Here is a 21,061-nt window from a genome sequence, read left to right on the forward strand (position 1 = left end):
AGACCAAAGGACATGGGTTGAAGTAGTGAGAAATGATTTGAGGGCCCATAATGTAACAATGGATACAACATTGAACAGAGCCAAATGGCAGAAGAGGATTCGTGTAGCCAACCCCATGTAGTTGGGACAAGGCTTAGTTGGGTTGAGTTGAGGGAAAAAATCCTAGATCAAAGGTTTCTAAAAACTAAAGCATGATATCAAAATTTTCTATTGGATGAAGGCACCCATAACCTTGTACTAATTCTTGGGAAATAAAGTGCTACATTTCCATTTTTCCTCTTCAGAAGAATCCATCATACCATTTTGTTATGAAATATTCATTCTATTGGAAATTGTAATTTTATAGCTATTTTTTTTGTAAATAATTATGATAGCTTTAAAATAATTAATAAATCTGAATTATTAGCAGCATTGTGCAGCTTGCAATTGGGAAAACCATTGGGTTTCAAGCATGTAATAATAGAAGGCTATTCAAAGCTTGTGATGGGATGGAGAAAAGATAATTGTCAAGTGGCTATTGCAGTACCAACATGTTATGAGGAAAATAAAACACTTAGCAAGAGAAATTGAAGCAAGTTTTTCATGGGTACCTAGATCTGCCAACAGCTTGGCAGATGCTCTAGCCAAGAAAGGACTGAAAAGTCAATTATTTTGGGCACAAATGTAATGTAATCATCAGCATTTTGGGTAGTAGGCTAAGCCTGCATTATATTTGGGATGCATGGCATATATTGTACATAAATCATTCTTTTGATAATTTCCTTCTGTTATCAATCTAAAAAACTTAAAAAATAATAATTATTAATTTGACATTGGAAATTTTCGTATAAAATTATAGTAAAAGGGGTAACATCTCATAGAATCTGGCACTGTTTTCCATCTATTGGAAATTTTTGAAAGAAACAAACAACAGAACTTTTGAGAACAAAATCCATGTGTGAATCAGGTGTTGATTGGTCATAGTGAAAGAATTATTGTTGAGTGAGTTTCCATCCTCAAGGATCTTGATGGCCTTCAATTTTCAAATTCCTGTAATAGCTTGTTCCAAGGCTTTTACCCTTCTTTTCTTTGGATTTGGCTTAAATTCCTTTAACTAGAAGAAGGTGGTTAAATGCCACGTTTCATTATAAGGGTGACTCTGCTGAACTTGTTTTGCAGGTCAATCATTAAAATTTATTGATAGCGGTATTGTTCAATATGACAAAGGTCTTCATGGTCCAGCTGATAAGAGGAGGCGAGTTCAGCCACCCAAGGATGGTATCTTTCACGTTTCTTGCCAAGACTAGATGTTTTAGAGCCTGTCATGTCTACCAAAAACTTAACTGTATTGTTACTAATTCCCACGTTTTAATCAAAGACAAAAGATAATTCTGCTTTTTTTATCAATAACACAATTCATTAATTTCATTGAAAACTTTCAATAATAATTACAAAGAGGAAGACAAACTTTCTTATCTTCCAACTATAACTTGTGCCCCAAGAGAAGGAAAAATAAAAAGAGAAAGAGAAGGAGAAATAGAAAAATAAAATTACAACTATGTCCAAAACATTGACTCCCTCTCCACCCCTTGTTTAGCTAACCCATCAACAAAAGAATTAGCTGACCTTTTTACCCAATTGATTTTAACTTCCATTTCTTGAGCCAGCCATCTAAATTTCCTCCTCATATTGTTGTAATTCCATATACCACTGTTGTCTTTATTCAGCCATCCTACCCCCACCTTTGAGTCCCCTTCAATTATAAGTTTTCTGGTATTCATCTCCCTGGCTTTCTCGGTTCCTTCCATAACCGCATGGATCTCGGCTCCGAGAGAGTCACCCACTCCAATTGGGCCTGAGAACATGGAAGAAACAACCCCATTCTCATCCCTAAAAACACCCCCAATCCCTGATTGTCCAGGATTCCCTCTGCAACTCCCATCAAAGTTTAATTTTATGAAACCCGCAGGTGGGGGAGTCCAAGACACATTCATCACTGTTTTGGTTTGGGTACTATTAGCAATCTCACCCCAATTCCTCAACATGTCATCCACTGTATAATTTATGAATAGCGCTAGCGATTTCATCCACTTTACGACCCTTATAAGGATCAAAGTCCTCAATTCATTAGTACTTCTCTCTACTTCCGAGAAGATCCTGTCATTCCTTTCTTCCCATAAAGACCAACAAACCGCAACCCTTAGTCCTCTCTACATAGTCCTGCCTCTTTTCATGTTCCACTTGAAAAAAGGAGAAAATAGATTTTACAAATTTGATGGAGGATTTTAACTACACCCAAGTAGGGAGAGAGCCCACTCCCAAATAGACTTTGCAAATTGGCAAAACACCAGTAGGTGAAAACTAATCTCCCCATCAGCTTTACAAAGAACACACCAGTGAGGGGAGAAACAAGTATTGGGTCTCTTCTTTTGGAGCAGATCACCAGTGTTGAATCTTTCCAGAAAGGCTTCCCAGCAAAAACTACCAACCTTAGGAGGGATTGGTCTACACCAAACTTCATGAACAGGAAAAGGGAGGACTACAGGACTGGTGGACTGGCTTTAAACTTTGAAGAAAGAGGCATAGGAGAAAGAACCAATGGGGGCGGGGGTCCAAATTCTAGAGTTCACCTTAGTAGGGCCTAAGAAAATATTGTCAAGAAGTTGAAGGAGACTTGAAATGCTGTCAAGGTCTGAGTCTTTCACAACCCTTCTCAAAGCTAAATTCCAACCAAACCAGACGAAGAGAAGCGGGTTATGAAGGAGAAGACTGGCTCATTTTTAAGGTCAGAAAAGGCATACAAAGAAGGAAACTGGTCCTTTAGAGGGGCATTCTCCACCCAAGTTTGTTCCCAAAGTTTTATAGCATTACTTGAATCCAAGTCATACCTAATAAGAGGGGAAAAAACTAGTAACAACTCATGAATGGCTTTCCATCCAATTAGTTCCAGCCCATGTATGCTGACCACTATCTTGGCCCATAACTTTTCCTTCTCTAGTGGGAATCTCTACAACCATTTCCCTAGAAGGGCCACATTCCTTTTTCTAATGTTCCCGAGCCCCAAACCACCACTATTTTTACTCCTAGTCACCACCTCCCAACCTACTATATGGTCACTCTTCTCCTCTCCCGGCTCCCAAAGGAAGTCTCTCATCATCTTTTCCAATCTGTTAGAAACCTTTATTAGGATTTTGAACACTGAAAGGAAATAAATAGGTAAATTTGCTAGAGTAGCCTTAATCAGTGCTATCCTCCCACCTATAGAAAGGTAATTCCTTTTCCAAGAGGCAAGTCTCTTTTCAAACCTTTCCACCACTAGATTCCAAAAACTCTCTCTCTTTGGGTTATCATCCAATGGCAACCCCAAATAATTCAAAGGTCACTTTGAGACTTCACACCCTAGCACTTTTGCAGTTTCCCTGATCTCACCTTCCTCTATATTCACACCCACTACACAACTTTTCTCAAAATTCACCTTCAAGTTTGACATTTGTTCAAAGAGTTGTATCACCAATTTCAAGTTCCTTATAAACCTCATATGTCCCCCTTCACAGAACAGAATTGTGTCATTTGCAAACTATAGATAGGTGAGGGGTGTATCATCCCTTCCAACTCTCCATCCTCTAATAAGACCCCTAGAATCTGCTCCATGGATCAATCTCCCCAGAACATCAACAATCAGTGTGAACAGGAAGGGAGATAGGGGGTCTCCTTGTCTTACACCCCTAACGGTTGGGGAAGAAGTCAACCACTGTCCCATTCACTAATACATAGTAATGACAATTCCAAACACTCCCCATAATCCATTTGCACCATCTAGCCCCAAATCCAAATTTAGTCATAACTTTCCTAAAAAATTCTCATTCCACCAAATCATAGGCCTTTTCCAGATCCAACTTACAGACCACTCCCTTTCTATCCCTCCTGAAGTTCTCCACACTCTCATTAGCAATTAGAATTTGATCTGTTATTTGTCTTCCACTCACTAAAGCTCCTTGATTTGGTGAGATGATAGCTGGCAACTAATGAGTTGTTGCTCACCTTAGGAGTCTCTTCGAGGGAGACCCTTCCTCCTACGCAGAAATGAAGAGAAAAGAGACAGAGAAAGAGAAGTGTTGATTCAATTGCATGTTCATTCATTTGGCCAACCCATATTTATAATGGTTTTGGGTTACAAAATATCTTAACAAACTTTATGCTCTAACGAACTCATGCAGAGGGACCAGCTGACGTGTTGCTTGTTGCAGTTAGGTGCTGAAACGGCTTTCGTGTGCTCTTCCTCAGGTAAGTGCAAGTGAGCAAAGGCCTGGGCCTCTGGGTTGGGTTTGGGCCTTGGTTCCTGTTAGCGTAGGGGTATTTCTGTCTTTATACCTTGATTGATGTTGCTGATCTATAATGTTGTGTTGAAATATGTGCTCTTAACTTAAGTAAGGGCACATAGGTCTTTTCAGTTATGTTTTAATATTAATATAAATTCTTACTGGCCGAATGGGAGAGGATGTGTTGACTCTTTCAGTTCGAACCAGAATTCTCTCTTCTCTTTTTCTCCCTTTCTCTCTTTCTCTATCATTCTCTCTTCTTCTACATAACTGAATTCAGTCAGGCCAAACTCTAAGGCAGACCTGAATTCTAACATGGTATCAGAGCAGGTTAAATCTGCCTAGATTTCTGCTTGCCTAGGGTTCATTCTCTACGCACCCTATCTAGGGTTTTCCTTTTTTTTCTGTGTTCGATTGGAGATAAGGGAAAGGGATGAAAAGGAGTGATCGCCCTCTTCCCTTGGGGGTCTCTATGCCTCCAATCAGGTCGTATGTGGTCGGTTGCTGTGATTTCTGAGATCGCCCTCTCCTAGTAGAGGAGGAATAGAGGGCCGAACTGTGTGTGGCTGTTGTGTGTGGACTGCTCTCCTGCTCGCATGGGTGTTACTTCAGCGATAAGGTAAGAGATTTCAGTTCTGGTTTATGGATTAAATAGGAGATGTGTTTCATATCATTTGCTAGTGTTTCGGCCAGTCAGTGCTAGGGTTTATGCTAGTTTCTTTGCGCATGTTGAAGGAAGATATATGATCATATAGTGGTGAGATTTCAGGTAGTTGTAGGAGTAGGGTTTGTGGTGTAAAGAGCACACATTCCAGCAACAATTAGTGATGCAATCAGTGTGACAGGTGTGACCTAGTGGTGTGTAGTGTGCAGATCTTAGTGATAATAGAATTCAGCAAGTGTGCAGTATTGGTGATAACATAATGGGAGATAGTAATGATTATAAACCTAGTGTGATGGTGCCTACAGACTACTTGAATGTTCAGATGACCTCCATTAAGTTAAATGGAGAGAATTATGTGCCTTGGGCTAAATCCGTTGAAGTCTTTCTAAAGGCAAAGAAGAAGGTAAAACATATCAGAGAGGAGAAACCTTCCTCTAACTCTCACGAGTATGAAGATTGGGAGCAAGAGGACGCTTAGATCATCACATGGTTGTGGAACAGTATGGAACCCAGGATTAGTGTGAACTTCATGTTCCTTGATACTGCCAAAGACGTGTGGGACCATGCGAAAAAATTGTATTCGGGGCAGGACAATATAACTAGAGTTTATCAGCTTTATCAAGAGTACTTTAATCTGCAACAGGGTAATCAGAGTCTTGAGGAGTACTATGCCAACATGAGGAACATACGTAATGAGTTGAATGTCTATCATCCTCTCACTTCTGATGTCAAGATTCAGCAACAACAGAGAGAGCAGCTTGAGATTTTTGGTGGGATTAAAGTCTGAATATGAACCAGTACGGGCTCAGATATTAGGGGGATCAGCTCTTCCATCCCTGGAAGAGGTATTTGCTCGACTTCGGAGGATTTCTATCGGATCTACTGAGAACTCTAATATCTCAGATAGATCAGCCTTTGCTGCATTGAGAGGCCGTGGTGGTAGAGGTGGAGCTCGGGGAGCTCAGTCTAGTCGTGGTGTTGGTAGTGGTTCTGCATATGGCCGAAGTGGCAATGGTGGGTCTACTTATAATCGTGGTGGTGGTCGTACTGGGAGCAGAGATTCAGGGGGAGCCCATGGTAGAGGACATAGCTCATGCCCGAGAAAGTGCACTCATTGTGGTATGGATGGACATACCATCAACTATTGTTATGATTTACATGGTCCTCCCTCAACCTGGGCCAATCATGCCGCGACTGGTGACTCAAGTTCCAACTTTAAACAGGAGAATCATTCATCTGACCAGTTGCCTCCTACATCCACAGATGGTCCCATGAAGGAGATGGTGAGTGTTCCCCGTGATGAATATGAGAGGTTTATCCAATCACAATAGAACACGACAACTTTTGCTCACTCAGGTATGGCTTGTCTGGCATCTACACCCAATCCCTGGATCATTGACTCTGGAGCCTCCGATCACATGACTGGAACTCCAGGTGTGTTCCTCCTTGTCTCATTGCTCAACATCACAATCTGTCACCCTTGCTAATGGTTTCACATCCTCAATTTGTGGTGTTGGTAATGTTGACCTAGATCCTGTATCCCTCTCATCAGTTCTGTATGTTCCTAAATTGCCTTTTAACCTTATGTCTGTTAGTAAGCTGACCAAATCACTTAACTGCTCCATTACCTTTTATCCTTCTATGTGTGTCTTTTAGGATCTCAAGACGGGGATGAAGATTGGTGGAGGGCATGAAGCAGGTGGACTGTATTATCTTGACGGTGGTGGTGGTAGAACTTCAACAGCTCTCCAGTCATCTCTTTCTCCTCTCCAATGGCACTGCCGATTTGGTCATCCGTCGCTCAAAGTCTTGATGTCCTTGGTTCCATCCTTGAGTCAACTTTCTGTTTTGGATTGTGAGTCGTGTCAGTTTGGGAAACACCATCGTGTTCCCTTTAGTTCTAGGGTTGATAATCGTGTGTCGAGTCCTTTTTCTTTAGTTCATTCAGATGTTTGGGGTCCTTATAAAGTAATGTCATATAATGGATACAAATATTTTGTCATCTTTGTGGATGATTTTTCAAGGATGACGTGGCTCTATTTAATGAAAGAAAGAAGTGAATTGTTTACCATTTTCCAAAAATTTTATGCTGAAATTCGTAACCAATTTGGTACCCATATCAAAGTTTTTCGTTCTGATAATGGCCGCGAATATTTATCCTCATCATTTCAGGAATACCTGGACCAACACGGCATTATACATCAGACCTCGTGTACCTACACCCCACAACAAAACAGGGTGGCTGAGAGAAAGAATCGCCATCTCCTTGAAACAGCAAGATCCCTAATGCATCACATGCATGTTCCCAAACCTTTTTGGAGTGATGCAGTGCTTACCTCTTGTTTTCTGATTAATCGGATGCCCACGTTCATCCTTGATGGTCAGTCTCCGTTTCAGGTCTTGTTTCCCTCTTTGTCTCCGTTCCCTCTTACGCCGAGAGTTTTTGGGTGTGTCTGTTTTGTCCATCATCTAGGTCCTGGGAACGACAAGTTTGATGCCCGTTCTCTCAAGTGCATCTTCCTTGGCTATTCTCGAACCCAGAAAGGGTATAGGTGTTACCATCCTGGTTCTCGACGATCCTTTGTGTGTGTTGATGTCAGTTTCTTTGAGTCTACTTCGTTCTTTTTGGGGTCTGGTGATGCTTCTTCCTTCTCATCACCTCCTCCCCTTCCACTTCCTGTTGTCGATCATCAGTTTGTTCCAGTTGTGACCAAATCCTTGCCTCCGGTGCCACCACCTGTTGAACACCCACCTATTCGTCATGTGTATACACATCGCCCACGTGCACCGGCTACTACTCCTCCAGCTACATCTCCGTCGACGGATCCGGCACCAGAACCCCACTTGGCATCTGAGATTGATCTACCCATTGCTTTGCGGAAAGGTAAACGTACTTGCACCCTTCATCCCATTTCTAATTATGTTTCTCTTACTCACCTTTCCGCTTCCCATCGCCAGTTTGTTACCTTGTTATCATCAGTTATTGTTCCTAAAGATGTCCAGGAAGCCCTTGCCTCTTCAGGGTGGTGCCGTGCCATGGAAGAAGAACTCTCGGCCCTTCATCATAATCATACTTGGGACCTCGCTGCTCTTCCTCCTGGGAAGCAAGCTGTTGGTTGTAAGTGGGTTTATACGGTTAAGTACCTGCCTGATGGTAGTGTTGAACGCCTAAAAGCGCGATTAGTTGCAAAAGGGTACTCCCAAACCTATGGCATTGACTACACAGATACCTTCTCACCGGTTGCTAAGATCGGGTCAGTTCGTGTTGTGATCTCTCTTGCAGCCATGTATGAGTAGCCACTATATCAGCTTGATATCAAGAATGCCTTTTTGCATGGTGACTTACTCGAGGAGGTCTACATGGAGCAACCTCCAGGGTTTGTTGCTCAGGGGGAGGATGGTAAGGTGTGCCGACTAAGGAAGGCTATATATGGGCTTAAACAGTCTCGTCGAGCATGGTTTGGTAGGTTCAGTGAGGTGGTAAAGAAGTTTGGCATGAAACAGTGCAAGGTTGACCATTCTGTATTTAGTCATGACTCTTCGGGAGGAAAAATACTGTTGGTGGTGTATGTAGATGATATTGTTATTACTGGGAATGATAACATTGGTATTGATAGGCTGAAGACTTATCTGCAGGATCACTTTCAGACAAAGGATCTGGGTAAACTAAAATACTTCTTGGGGATAGAGGTAGCGAGATCCAAGTATGGGATTAATCTGTGCCAGAGGAAGTATGTGCTTGATTTGCTGGATGAAACAGGCTTGTTGGGTGCCAAACCAGCTGAAACACCTATGGACACAAATACCAAGCTAAGCAGTGATATGGGTGAAGTGTTTGAAGACCCTGGCAGATACCGACGACTTGTGGGCAAACTGAACTACCTAACCATTACCAGACCAGACATCCCATTTGCAGTTAGTGTGGTAAGCCAGTTCATGCAAAAACCTCTGACTCCTCACTGGAATGCGGTTCTGAGAATTGTGAAGTATCTAAAAGGGGCCTCGGGTCGCGGTCTGATATACAAGAGTGGGGGAAAACTTGAAATGGAAGGGTATTCTGATGCTGATTGGGCCGGTTCTATGTCTGATAGGCGGTCTACTACAGGTTATTGCACGTTTCTGGGAGGTAACCTGGTGACATGGAAAAGTAAGAAGCAGACGGTTGTGGCAAGAAGCAGTGCAGAGGCAGAATATAGGGCTATGGCGCATACCGCTTGTGAGTTAGTGTGGCTAAGGAACCTTCTACAGGAAGTAGGGTACAACATTAACACTCCAATGAAGCTCTACTGTGATAATCAGGCTGTAGTTCAGATCTCCTCGAATCCAGTGTTTCATGAAAGAACCAAGCATATTGAGGTTGACTGTCACTTTGTGAGGGAGAAGGTGCTGAATGGAGAGCTAGACACTACACATGTTTATACAGGAAATCAATGGGCTGACTTATTTACAAAAGGTTTGAGTCGGGGAAGAGTGGACTACATATGTAACAAGCTAGGAGTATATGATATATACTCACCAACTTGAGGGGGAGTGTTAGCGTAGGGGTATTTCTGTCTTTATACCTTGATTGATGTTGCTGATCTGTAATGTTGTGTTGAAATATGTGCTCTTAACTTAAGTAAGGGCACATAGGTCTTTTCAGCTATGTTTTAATATTAATATAAATTCTTACTGGCCGAATGGGAGAGGATGTGTTGACTCTTTCAGTTCGAACTAGAATTCTCTCTTCTCTCTTTCTCCCTTTCTCTCTTTCTCTATCATTCTCTCTTCTTCTACATAACTGAACTCAGTCAGGCCAAACTCTAGGCAGACCTGAATTCTAACAGTTCCCAACAGTTCCCCCAACTTCAAGATGGGCCTTGTCCTCAAGGTCTAAATCTGGAAATTGATTTTTCAGCTGCCAATATGGTTCCCACGTGGAGTCATGGTGGGGAAGCCCAGTCCAGGTTACCAAGGCTTCTTGCACTATGTTCTTCCTGCGATGGACCCAATGGTAATCCAATATCTTGACAGGTGTGAAGGTAATGTTTCCATATTCCATAAATGGTGGTAGAACTCCTGCGATGTTTCCATATTCCATAAATGGTGCTAATTTTGGTTGGATCTCCCACGGACTTCTTAAGCAAGGAAATGTGAAAAACTGGGTGGAGACAAGCTGTCTTGGGTAGGTCCAGTCGGTAGGCAACATTGCCTATCTTCTCAATTATCTTGAACAGCCCAAAGTAGCGAGGAGAGAGCTTATTACAGGCCCTTTTTGCTACTAAGGACTGTCAATAGGGTTGTAGCTTGAGGTAGACGTAGTCCCCACCTGAAAGTCGATGGCCCTATGTTTTTTGTCGTACTGCTTCTTCATGAGTTGTTGGGCCTTGTGTAAGTTCTCCTTCAGGAGGCTGAGCACCTTGTCTCGTGCCAACAACTGGGCTTCGACTTCTGCTACTGCGGTTGAACCCATTTCATACGGAAGGATGATTGGTGGTTCCCTTCCATACACCGCTTTGAATGGTGTCATGCCTGCTGCCGCCTGGAATGTAGTGTTGTACCAGTATTCGGCCCATGGGAGCCACTTCATCCAATGTTTGAGCCTGGAACCCACAAAACAACGTAGGTAAGTCTCCAAGCATCTATTCAGCACTTCAGTTTGTTCATCAAACTGGGTGATATCTAGTAGATCGATGAAGCATTGCCCCCTGTAAATGGAAATATTCCTTCCAGAACTGACTGAGGAAGGCCGGGTCCCGATCTGAGACGATCGATTTGGGGGTACCGTGGAGTCTTGTCACTTCTTTGATGAAGGTTTCAGCTACTGAAGCTGTGGTGTAGGGATGTGATAGGGTGATGAAGTGCCCATACTTAGAGAGCCTGTCAACCACCACCATAATCACCGACTTGCCCCCAGAGGGTGGAAGGCCAGTGATGAAGTCCAGTGATATATCTTCCCAAATCTGTGATGGAATTGGGAGGGGTTGCAGGAGCCCAGGAGGGGATTGGGCCAAGTACTTTTGTTGTTGGCATACTGTACACTGTGCTACGTGCTGCTCTACTGTCTTCTTCATGTTGGGCCAATAAAATGTGATGAGAGCCTCTTATAAGTCTGAAAAATACCTGAATGTCCTCCCAACACCGAATCATGATAGAGCTCTAGCAAGGTCTTCTGATGCGCTGAATTAGGAGAGAGAACAAATCTCCCTTTAAAGAACAAGTCTGGTCCCTTCATTGTGTACCCCGGTGTAGAGGTGGGGCCTTGCAAATAGCTTTGCCGCACCTTTTCAAGGCTGGGGTCATTTCTGGCCTCCTTTCGTAAAGCTTCAAATAGAAGGTAATGGGGCTGAGAGTGTACTAACAGCAACAACTCAGCCTTCCGTGACAATGCATCCGCAGCTCGGTTGGTGACTCCAGGCTTGTATTCGATAAAAAATCAAAGCCCATTAACTTCATTACCCACTTTTTGTGATCTGGGGTGAGAGCTTTTTGGTCGAGTATGAACTTCAAGCTCCTCTAATCAGTTCAGATTATGAACCTTCGACCCAACAAGTATGGTCGCCATTTATGGACTGTCAGAACTATTGCCATAAGCTCCTTTGTATATGTTGACTGGTTCTGGGCTCTAGTGGAGAGGGCCTCGCTGAAATAAGATATGGGCCTTCCATTTTGCATGAGCACTTCTCCAACCCCCACACCTGATGCATCACATTCAACCACGAAGGTCTCTTCGAAATTTGGTAAGGTTAGGACTGGTGGGCTGGTCATGGCCTGCTTGAGGGAATCAAAAGCCTTCTGGGCCTGCTTCGTTGAGGGAATCAAATGCCTTCTGGGCCTGCTTCATCCAAACGAAGCAGTGTTTTTTGAGAAGCCCAATTAGTGGGGCTGCTAGTGACCCATAGTTGCATATGAACCTCTGGTAGTAGCCGGTAAGGCCCAAAAACCCGCACAGGGCTTTGACTGTCTTGGGCGTCGGCCAGTCCTATACACAGATTATTTTTTCTGGGTCAGCCATGACCCATCCAGCTGCAACCACATGGCCCAAATAATGGACTCAAGTCTGCCCAAAAACACACTTTGAAAGTTTGGCAAACAGTTGGTGCTGTTTCAGCAAGCTCAATGTTTGTTCCAAGTGTTGGAGGTGTGAATCCCAATCCTTGCTGTATACTAGAATGTCACCAAAGAAGACGAAAATAAAACGCTGGAGGTAGGGCCTGAAGACATCATTCATGATGGCCTGAAAGGTAGAAGGGGCATTGGACAGCCCAAACGGCATAACTAGGAACTCATAGTGTCCATCATGACTTCTGAAGGCTGTTTTGTATATATCTTCAGGGTGGACCCAGACTTGGTGATAGCCGGATCAGAGGTCCATTTTGGAGAAATACTTGGCTTGCCCCAGCTCATCTAATATCTCATCCACAACCGGGATAGGGAACATGTCCTTGATTGTGATATGGTTCAGGGCCCGGTAATCTACACAAAAATGCCAAGACCCATCTTTCTTTTTAACAAGGAGAACTGGGGACAAGAACGGGCTTGTACTAGGCTGTATCCATCCCTTGTGCAGGAGCTCCTTCACGAGCTTCTCAATCTCAGTCTTTTGGAAGTGCGGGTATCTGTAGGGCCACACGTTGGTAGGGGCTGCCCCTGGAGTTAGGGGTATGCGGTGATCTTGGAACTGATTTGGAGGAAGCTGATCTGGGTCTCTAAAGACTTCTGGGGGAATTGGGCTATCACCCTTTGTATGTCATCTTGGTCCTTCTCAGATGGTTGTGCCTCATTTTCTAGCCTTAGTAAAGGCCCAATAGGCACTGGGCCCATCTGCATCAGCAATAGGTGTTCCTTTCCAAATCCCCCTTTTATCATGAAGTGTAGACCTTCCACTAGTGGGCCGGGTATCTCCTGACCTTGCAGATGGCGGCGGAACCCATCGCAATAGAAGTCCATGGTCATATGTCCCCAATCACAAAGGACCGGGCCCAGTTGGCTCAGCCACTGTACACCCAACACTACAGTGGTGTTTGATAAATCTGAAATCTGAAGTCTGAAAAGTTAAAAAGATATTAAAAGTGTCTGAAATCTGAAAAGAGGTATTGATGCTTTTTACTTTTTAGAGGCTCTGAAAACTTAAGCTTGTTTGTGTTGGACCAAACCTTTAACATCTGAAATGCATTGATTTTACTATTTTAACCCTAGAATAGACTATTTGGTAAATTTGGGCTCAATTTGTACTATTTCATATAAAATAATTTATCAAATTCAAAATAATATTGACATCATACAAAAAAATAATAAAATAAATAATAATTACGAAAAATAATTAATAATTAATAAAAAACATAATAAAATGGTTAAAATTTAACAAAATTTGAAATAATCAATAAAAATTAGTGGTAACTAATTAAAAATTAATGGTAACCAACTAAATTATTAGTAAATACATAATAATTTATAATAATTACTAAAAATGATTAATAATTAATAAATAACATAATCAAAATTAATAAAAATAATTAATCACTATTAATTAGTAAAACCCTTGACATGGACATGTCAAGTTGTTTGTCTCCTTCCTTCTATTAGACTCTTGGCTTTCATCACTGACGCAAACCCATAACACTCGTTCTCTAAACACAGACAAAACCCTTGCCAAATCCCACATAGAAGGGTATTCCCAGAAGCCATAGGACACCCCAAAACCCAAGTACCATTGAACAAATCCCATTGTAAGTGTGTGAAACTACTTGCATAGCCTTCTCATAAACAACCTTCTTCCATGGGTTGGATGCAGAAGTAAAACCTTGATGGACTCCCTAAAGATTTCGGCTGTATTCATCACTTGAACTGATTCAAAGACTTGTGCCATTCTTCTTGGCATTGTGGGAAGAACAAAGGAAAGAGTAGGGAAGAACAGGGAAGAACATCATACAAGTATCTGTTATGAGTCCATTGGTCTCATCTGTGGTGACATTGGACTGGGGATTTATGCATCAAGAAAAATATGCATCAAAACAAGTAGCAAAATACGCATCAAGAAAAAGAAAACAAAATATGCATAAATACACATCAAAACAAAAACAAAATACACATCAAAACAAAATACGCATAAACAAACCTTCAAAATAGTAGAGATTATAAACGAACTGTAAAACGTAGGAAAGAAGAAGAAGAAGAAGAAGAAGAAGAAGAAGAAGAAGGTACCTTCGATGAAGATTTTCTAGTAGGGTTTTCTTGGGTTTGGGGGGCATCAGGGGTATGTGCGTCATTATAGAAAAGTAGAGGCTATTCTCGACCTTTTCATAGCTCATAAACGTGTCTGAGCACGTTAAGAGCCTCCCCATATGATTAATGTTTCAGATCTGAAATTGGAATTCAGATCTATTTTCAAATGTTGCACCAAATGCGTCTAGTGTCTGAAAAGCAAGTTTTTTAGGCACCAAACGTCTGAAAAGTGTTATCAAACGAACCCTACATCTGCCCTGCTGAAATCCAATGGATGCAGATCCACGATGAAAGAGTGGTCTTGGATTACCAGCTTTTCGTTTTTACAAATACTTTCACATTCAATGTGGTTATCATCCGCCACTCTAACAACAAATGGAGAAGTGTAGAGCACTGTAATACCTAGTTGGCGAGCCAATACTTGTGTGACAAAATTCAGTGTGCTCCCGCTGTCTATGAGAGTGGATACCCACCGGCCTCTAAGCTTCCCTTCAACCCTTATAGATTTGGGGGATGCCAGCTCTGTCAAAGCTTGCATAGAGATCTCGGGATTGTCGTATTGAGTATTGTTCGGTTCCCTTTCCTCAGCTAGTTCCACATCATCTTCCCCTTCAGTCTCCTCCCATTGTAGCAAGAACATCCTCTGGGTTTTGCATCGGTGACCAGGCCCAAATTTCTCGTCACTGTTGTAGCATAGGCCCTTCTCATGCCGAGCCTGCATTTCAGCCCAGGAGAGGTGTTTGAAGGGGACTGGGCTCTTAGTTGGCGGTGTGGGTCCTTGGGTGGGCCGAGTGGTTTCCCCAACAGGTCGGATGGGTTCTGTCATGGGCTTAGGAAGAAGCCCATCTTGAAGGGATGGGGTTTTTAACAAGGGCCCTGACGGGCGAGTCGTCACCTTCTTTAGTCGGTTGAGCTGCTCCTCTTGCAACCTTGCCAGTCCTGTAGTCACAGACAAAGAAGTGGGCTGAAGGGCCTTCGCTTCTACCTTGATGTCGTCTCTCAATCCTCTGACAAAGCAACTAACCAGTGCCTTCTCCGACCACCCATATACTCTGGTGGCTAGCCTTCAAACTCGACTTGGTAGTCTCATACTGTTCCCGTCTGTTTTACCCTAGATAGCATCTTGTCATGGTCGTCGTACCCAGTAGGACCAAATCATATGCACAATGCCTCCATGAACTCTTGCTATGAAATTTGGGGACGGGAGCGTCTGAACCACTGAAACCACAAAATCACCTCCCTTTCTAGATGGAAAAAAGTGATAGTCACGCGTTGGAGCCCCTGTACATCATGAATATTCGAAGTACTTCATGGCCTTGAAGATTCAAGGAATCGGATCTCCCCCGTAGAACGTCGGAAAGTCCAGTTTGGTGATTCTTCCTGGAACATAATTTCCCATCCTGTTGTTACCTCAGCTAGATTCTTAATTGTCACTATCTCGGCCTGCGGCGGGAGTGGCTTTCTCCTTCTGAGATGTGATCATCGACATGGCTTCTTTGATCTCCTTAAGCCTCATGACCACCTGGTGGAGATCGACTTCATCTTCGATCGTTCAGGCTAGCCAACCTGGCTCTAATACCAATTGATGAGTTGCTGCTCACCTCAGGAGTCTCTTCGAGGGAGACCCTTCCTCCTACGTAGAAATGAAGAGAAAAGAGAGAGAGAGGGAGGGAGAGAGAGAGAGAGAAGTGTGGATTCAATTGCTTGTTCATTCATTCGGCCAACCCATATAATGGTTTTGGGTTACAAAATTTCTTAACAAACTCTGTGCTCTAACAAACTCATGCAGAGGGGCCAGCTGACATGTTGCTTGTTGTAGTTAGGTGCTGAAACGGCTTTCATGTGTTCTTCTTCAGGTAAGTGTGAGTGAGCGGAGGACTGAATTGGGTCTGGGCCTTGGTTCCCAACAACAACACTTCAATCTCAAAGACAACACCTTTGCAGGGATCTTATACAAGCTATTTACCAAGCTGATTGGCCAGAAGTCCTTTGGATGCAACGCATCTTTCTTTTTTGGGACCAAAGCTAGAAAGCTAGAAAGGACCAAAGCTACCAAGCTGATTGGCCTCGATTGGAGATTTGACCAAGTGAATGTCTTATGGGCTAATGGTATCTCTTTGAGTTCAAAGGCATCCACAAACTGGTTAAACTTCCTTATACTAGTTGTCACCCTCTGATTAGTATTATTGGTTTCCTCTGTGAATCTAATCACATTGAAATCCCCACCCATGCACCAAGGCCCATCCCAAAGTCCTCTAATATCAGCCATTTCCTCCCACAATTCATTTCTTTCTCTGTAACCATTTGGCCCATAAACGTTTGTGAGCACCCACACAAAAGCATCCGCTTGTTGCTTAAACTTCATTGAGATTGAGTATTTTCCAATCAGTTCCTCCAGACCTTCCACCACACCCTCTTCCACATTGTCACTATCCCCCCTGAAGCACCCGAAGAGGGAGCAGCCACCTAGCTAATCCCCCTGGCTTTCCAAATACTTCTTGCTCATCTATTATTAAACTCCATTCTCTTGGACTCCTGCAATAATACAATGTCTGCATCATACATCTTTATTACCTCTCTGATTGTCGCTCTTTTCCTCGCACTTCCTATGCCCCTCACATTCCAACTAAGAATCTTCATAGGCACTTCTTCTTTAAGTCCATTCTTCAACAAACCACTACTTCCCCCCTTTCCTCCTATCTCCTTTTACCCCAAACTTCTTGTCACCTTCAACATCTCTTTTAAGCCTCTCAACTTCACTCAGTTTTCTTTTCTTTATTTTAATTTCCTTCTTCTCCTTCTGTAGACCACCTTTCAAAACATTCAACTCTTCCTTTCTACATCCCAGTTTCCCCACAAATTCTGCTATCAAATCCTCCCTATTGGATTTCTCCACCCCTGTCCTCTCTAGATATTCCCCTCCATTTCTCCCCTCCTCTCCTTCTCCCCTTCCACCTGATCCCTCCCCTCTTCTCTCCTCTATATTCTTTGTCCGCATCATATTTTGTTCAACTTCACTAAAATTTTTTTCAATAATTTCCCACACTTTCTCATTCCTATACCTTCCTTCCAACATCTCCCCACAGTCCTTCACTCTCCTTTCCATACACATTCACTATATCAGGTTAGGTGATTTTGTGCCTCATGTCCAAAAAGAAATTTGATTAGGAAGGGCTTAAAGGAGCAGAGATTTTTCCAAGATGTAAAAAATTATACAACTCATATGGAATGCTCTTGCTTGTATGGCTATCACTATAGCTCACTGGTCATGCATTCAATCAAAATTAGATTCCGCAATAAAATGGACTCAATTGATCAAAACATATATGATATATTACCAATCATAATAAATCCATAGATGGGAGGGAGTTCAATATTTATAATTACAGGATTTCCATATACTACTCATGACTATTCTAATTTAGTTGGTTAAATTTACCATAACCATGAGAGTACTTGAACTCTTGGTTCCATTATGGTTTTGTCAGTCTAAAAATGATTTTTATGACTCTTTTCCAGATCAAACTCAAGGAAGACAGATTGTTCAGTCTGCTAATAATCTTCTCGCACCAGCACTTAACAGTGGTACATCTATCTGACACACTGGATGTAACTTACATATTAGAAAGTAGTCTATTATGTGATTATGGCACTCATATCGTGGATAGTTGCAGTTAGGTCCACCTCACTGGCAGAGAGGAGAGCAGTTACTCAAGCTATTTCTAGGAATCCTCCACTACCACAAGGTAAGAGGAAAACAAAACCAGTTTTGCAACTTGCAAGACCTGCCTGACCTGGATGATCTCTGTCCTGAGACCTGGCAGCAAAACCAGATGAAGAACAAGTCAGGTCCAGGATGTTTTTTCGTTTTTTTTCAAGAAAAGGTTAGATATTACATTATTTATATTTATTCATGTCTTAAGTATGTCTAATAGATAGTTTTATGCATATTTCGAGATAATTTTCACTTTATATATAAAATATAGCTGGGCTGACTGTTGACTGTCTGGCCAGTTGGACCATTTCATGAGAACTAATTCCTTGCACAGCTATTTCCCAGATTTTGAGACAAAACCACCAATAAAATTTCCATTGTCCATCTACCCTATCTGCAAACAATATGAAATTTCCAGATAAAGTTCATGACTTGTCTGATTTTGTGTTTACTTTCTTGTTGCAAATTATTGAAACTACTGGAAGGTTCTTTGTCCTGACATGCTTTGTGTCTTTCAAATGGCTTGTTGTAACTACTTGTAGCGCCTGCTGAAGCTCAAGAAAGTCGGCCTGCTCAATCCACTAATAATCTTCTTGGAGAAGCTGTTAGTTGTATTATATAAGATACCCTCACTTTTGCTCACTTCCAAATATGAATGTAGATTCCATTAAGAAATTAATTTACTCATGTATTGCCTTCTTGCAGTCAAACCAATCCCAGTGCCAGATATAAGTAAGCTTCTTCGAACTACCAACATTCCTCGAGGACGGCGAGGTAGGAAGGGCAATAGCCAACCAACAGCAATTACTCCCCAGATTACAAGTAAAAGGTTCACTCCTCAATCTTCCACTGCTCCATCCTTGTCCGTAAGGCAGACTGATCCTGTCCACCATATCAAGTGGAAAGGTATCTCCATCATCTCCTTTTTCAGGTTTCTAGCATGTTATGATTTTAGAATCTGCTCACATACAGGAATAGATTTTCTGGATTTAAAGCCTAAACTTCCTTGTGGATTTTCTTCTTCCATGTGGTACACATGGTCACCAATTTGGACAATCCAAAATTGCCTCATCATTTGGTGATGGAAGCCAAGGATTTATGCTCGTAGTTTTCAAGGCGCCAAAGTGAGGCTGGGTGTCAAGGGGGGGTGCTTTGTCGCCTAGGCGGTGGATTTTTTTTTTTTTTTTTTTTTGTAGAAAACATAGATCCTAGGGTAGTTCCCTATGTACCATAGCCATATTTCCTTAATAATTATTCATGATTTTCATAAGAAATGTACCATAGCCATATTTCCTTGATAATTATTCATAATTTTCATAAGAAAAGTATAGAGTTCATGTTAAAGTACAGAAAATCAACATATTCATGAGAAGAAAAAGAAGGAAAAAAAGTCTTTGAGGGTTCAATACAGCATTTAGCAATGTTTGTATTGATTAAACCCTAACAAATAAGAAAATAAAAAGAAATTAGTATATAAACACACAAAATGAATATTTTAGTTTAATAGTGCCTATTTTATAATTACAATATCAAAAAATAAATAATAAGAAATTATTTTACAATACATAGTACAAAACTGCTTGGCGATTAGGCGAGGTGAGCCTCAAAAGCGCCTTGTCGCCTAGGTCCCCGCCTAGGCATCACCTTGACAACTATGTTTGTGTTGTTCTTTGTTTACCTGATTAACTGCCAAGTCAAACAGTTTGGATGTTTATCCAAACAAAGGCTTCTATCAGGATATTTGTGTTTGTCATAACAGTGGTAATTTACCCTCTGCGGGTTCCAGCTATGGTCTTGAAACTGCTTGAGTGATTATGGACATAGCCTTCTAGCTTATCTGGGTTTGTCAAAACAGCATAAAATTTTTTTCTCGTTCAGCTTGTGAAATTCTATGGCATTTGAAAGATTTGGATTGATGACATAAATGCATCCAAATATATGGTACAAAAGGATGAGAATTTCTAAAATGGGGTAATTTTGGGTTTTGATATAAAAGCAAGGATTAAAATATCAATACAATAATTAGAGGGTCCCAGAAAAGTCTTAGACCCTTTAAACTTTTAAAAATATGTGTCGATGTATCCAACCGTATCTGGACACACCAATATTGATACGATACGCCCGATATGACTAGAAGTGTTGAGCTTAATCTGTTCCACATAAATGCTATACTATTATGATTATGTGATTTTCTTATTGTTAGAATAATTGGTTGTGATAATAGTTGGAACAGGGATCATGAATTAATTGTGGTAATAAACTTTGCACAGGTTTCGTGGAAGAATCCCCTCAACCAAAGAAAGAGAAATGTGGTTTATGCAAAATGAATATCGAACCTGTACCAATAAGTTCTTGGTCCCAAACTTCCAGTCATCAAAAACCTGCAGTTTTGCCATGCAGGCATACTTTTCATGCTGACTGTTTAGAGCTCATCACCACCAAGGAGCAGTCAAAAGACCCTCCATGCATTTCTTGTGCCCTTGGCGATGTCCCAAGCCCTCCCAAATGACTGCCCACTCATTCACTTATTTTGTTCCCCTTATGAAAATTTTGTTCTGTAGTTTGTTGGCAGCAGCTGAATAGTGGTGGAAAGGATATAACAACAAATGTAGATACATAGGTGATATTGAAATTGAGTCTGATAGCAGTGTACATAATCTGTAAATCCTCATACCAGGAGTCTCTTGATTAATTGGGAATAGATTCTGCTTACAGAGATAGCAAGTTTATACAAAACTTTTTTTATCAGCATAGAAATAATGAGTGAGACCATACAAGTGTAATTGTTATACTACGAATTTTTTTCTGAATATATATTTGTTTCTGAATGATTCTAGATATCCAATCTGCAAGCAGTCTTTTGTCAACGTCGAGTATTAAATAAATATGTAACTAATTAAGAAAATTGTTGAGCCAAGACAATTCTACCTTTCAAGGGGCACACAGACGCTGCTGAGCAATGGTTGTCTCTTTAGCTTATTAAGTTATTGATGCTACTGAGCAATGGTTGTCTCTTTAGATTATTAAGTTATTATAAGTATATCCTTGTGGAATATGCAATTCTGTTTCTCGTAGTTGTGGAGTTTTGATGGCAATACAGTTACAATCATAAAGCCAAGTTGGGCCTAGTTTCACTTTGGTCCCCAAACTTTAAAATATGTTAATCCAATACCTAAATTT

General features: G+C 41.6%; 1 protein-coding gene across 3 annotated transcripts in view; it reads left to right on the plus strand.

Moving 5' to 3' along the window:
• LOC148843485 (uncharacterized) overlaps positions 1 to 20,663 on the plus strand; it is a 36,035-nt gene extending 15,372 nt beyond the window's left edge. The window contains exons 3-8 of one of the 3 annotated variants that reach the window (XR_016103749.1): positions 1,159 to 1,257; positions 17,686 to 17,751; positions 17,841 to 17,912; positions 18,424 to 18,485; positions 18,587 to 18,787; positions 20,152 to 20,663. Coding sequence is in view for 2 of the 3 variants with exons in the window: in XM_088959658.1 (XP_088815784.1) it covers positions 1,159 to 1,257; positions 17,686 to 17,751; positions 17,841 to 17,912; positions 18,424 to 18,492; positions 18,587 to 18,787; positions 20,152 to 20,390 (746 nt within the window). In the remaining variant the exon portion in view is untranslated. Of the gene's footprint in view, positions 1 to 1,158; positions 1,258 to 17,685; positions 17,752 to 17,840; positions 17,913 to 18,423; positions 18,493 to 18,586; positions 18,788 to 20,151 lie in introns of all 3 variants that reach the window. The other 2 variants (XM_088959658.1, XM_088959659.1) reach the window with 2 other exon arrangements.
• Positions 20,664 to 21,061: the final 398 nt, after the last annotated feature.

The sequence above is a fragment of the Nelumbo lutea genome, chromosome 8, assembly GCF_056320005.1.
Source record: "Nelumbo lutea isolate HS-2025 chromosome 8, American lotus-T2T, whole genome shotgun sequence".
Classification (NCBI taxonomy): Eukaryota; Viridiplantae; Streptophyta; class Magnoliopsida; order Proteales; family Nelumbonaceae; genus Nelumbo; species Nelumbo lutea.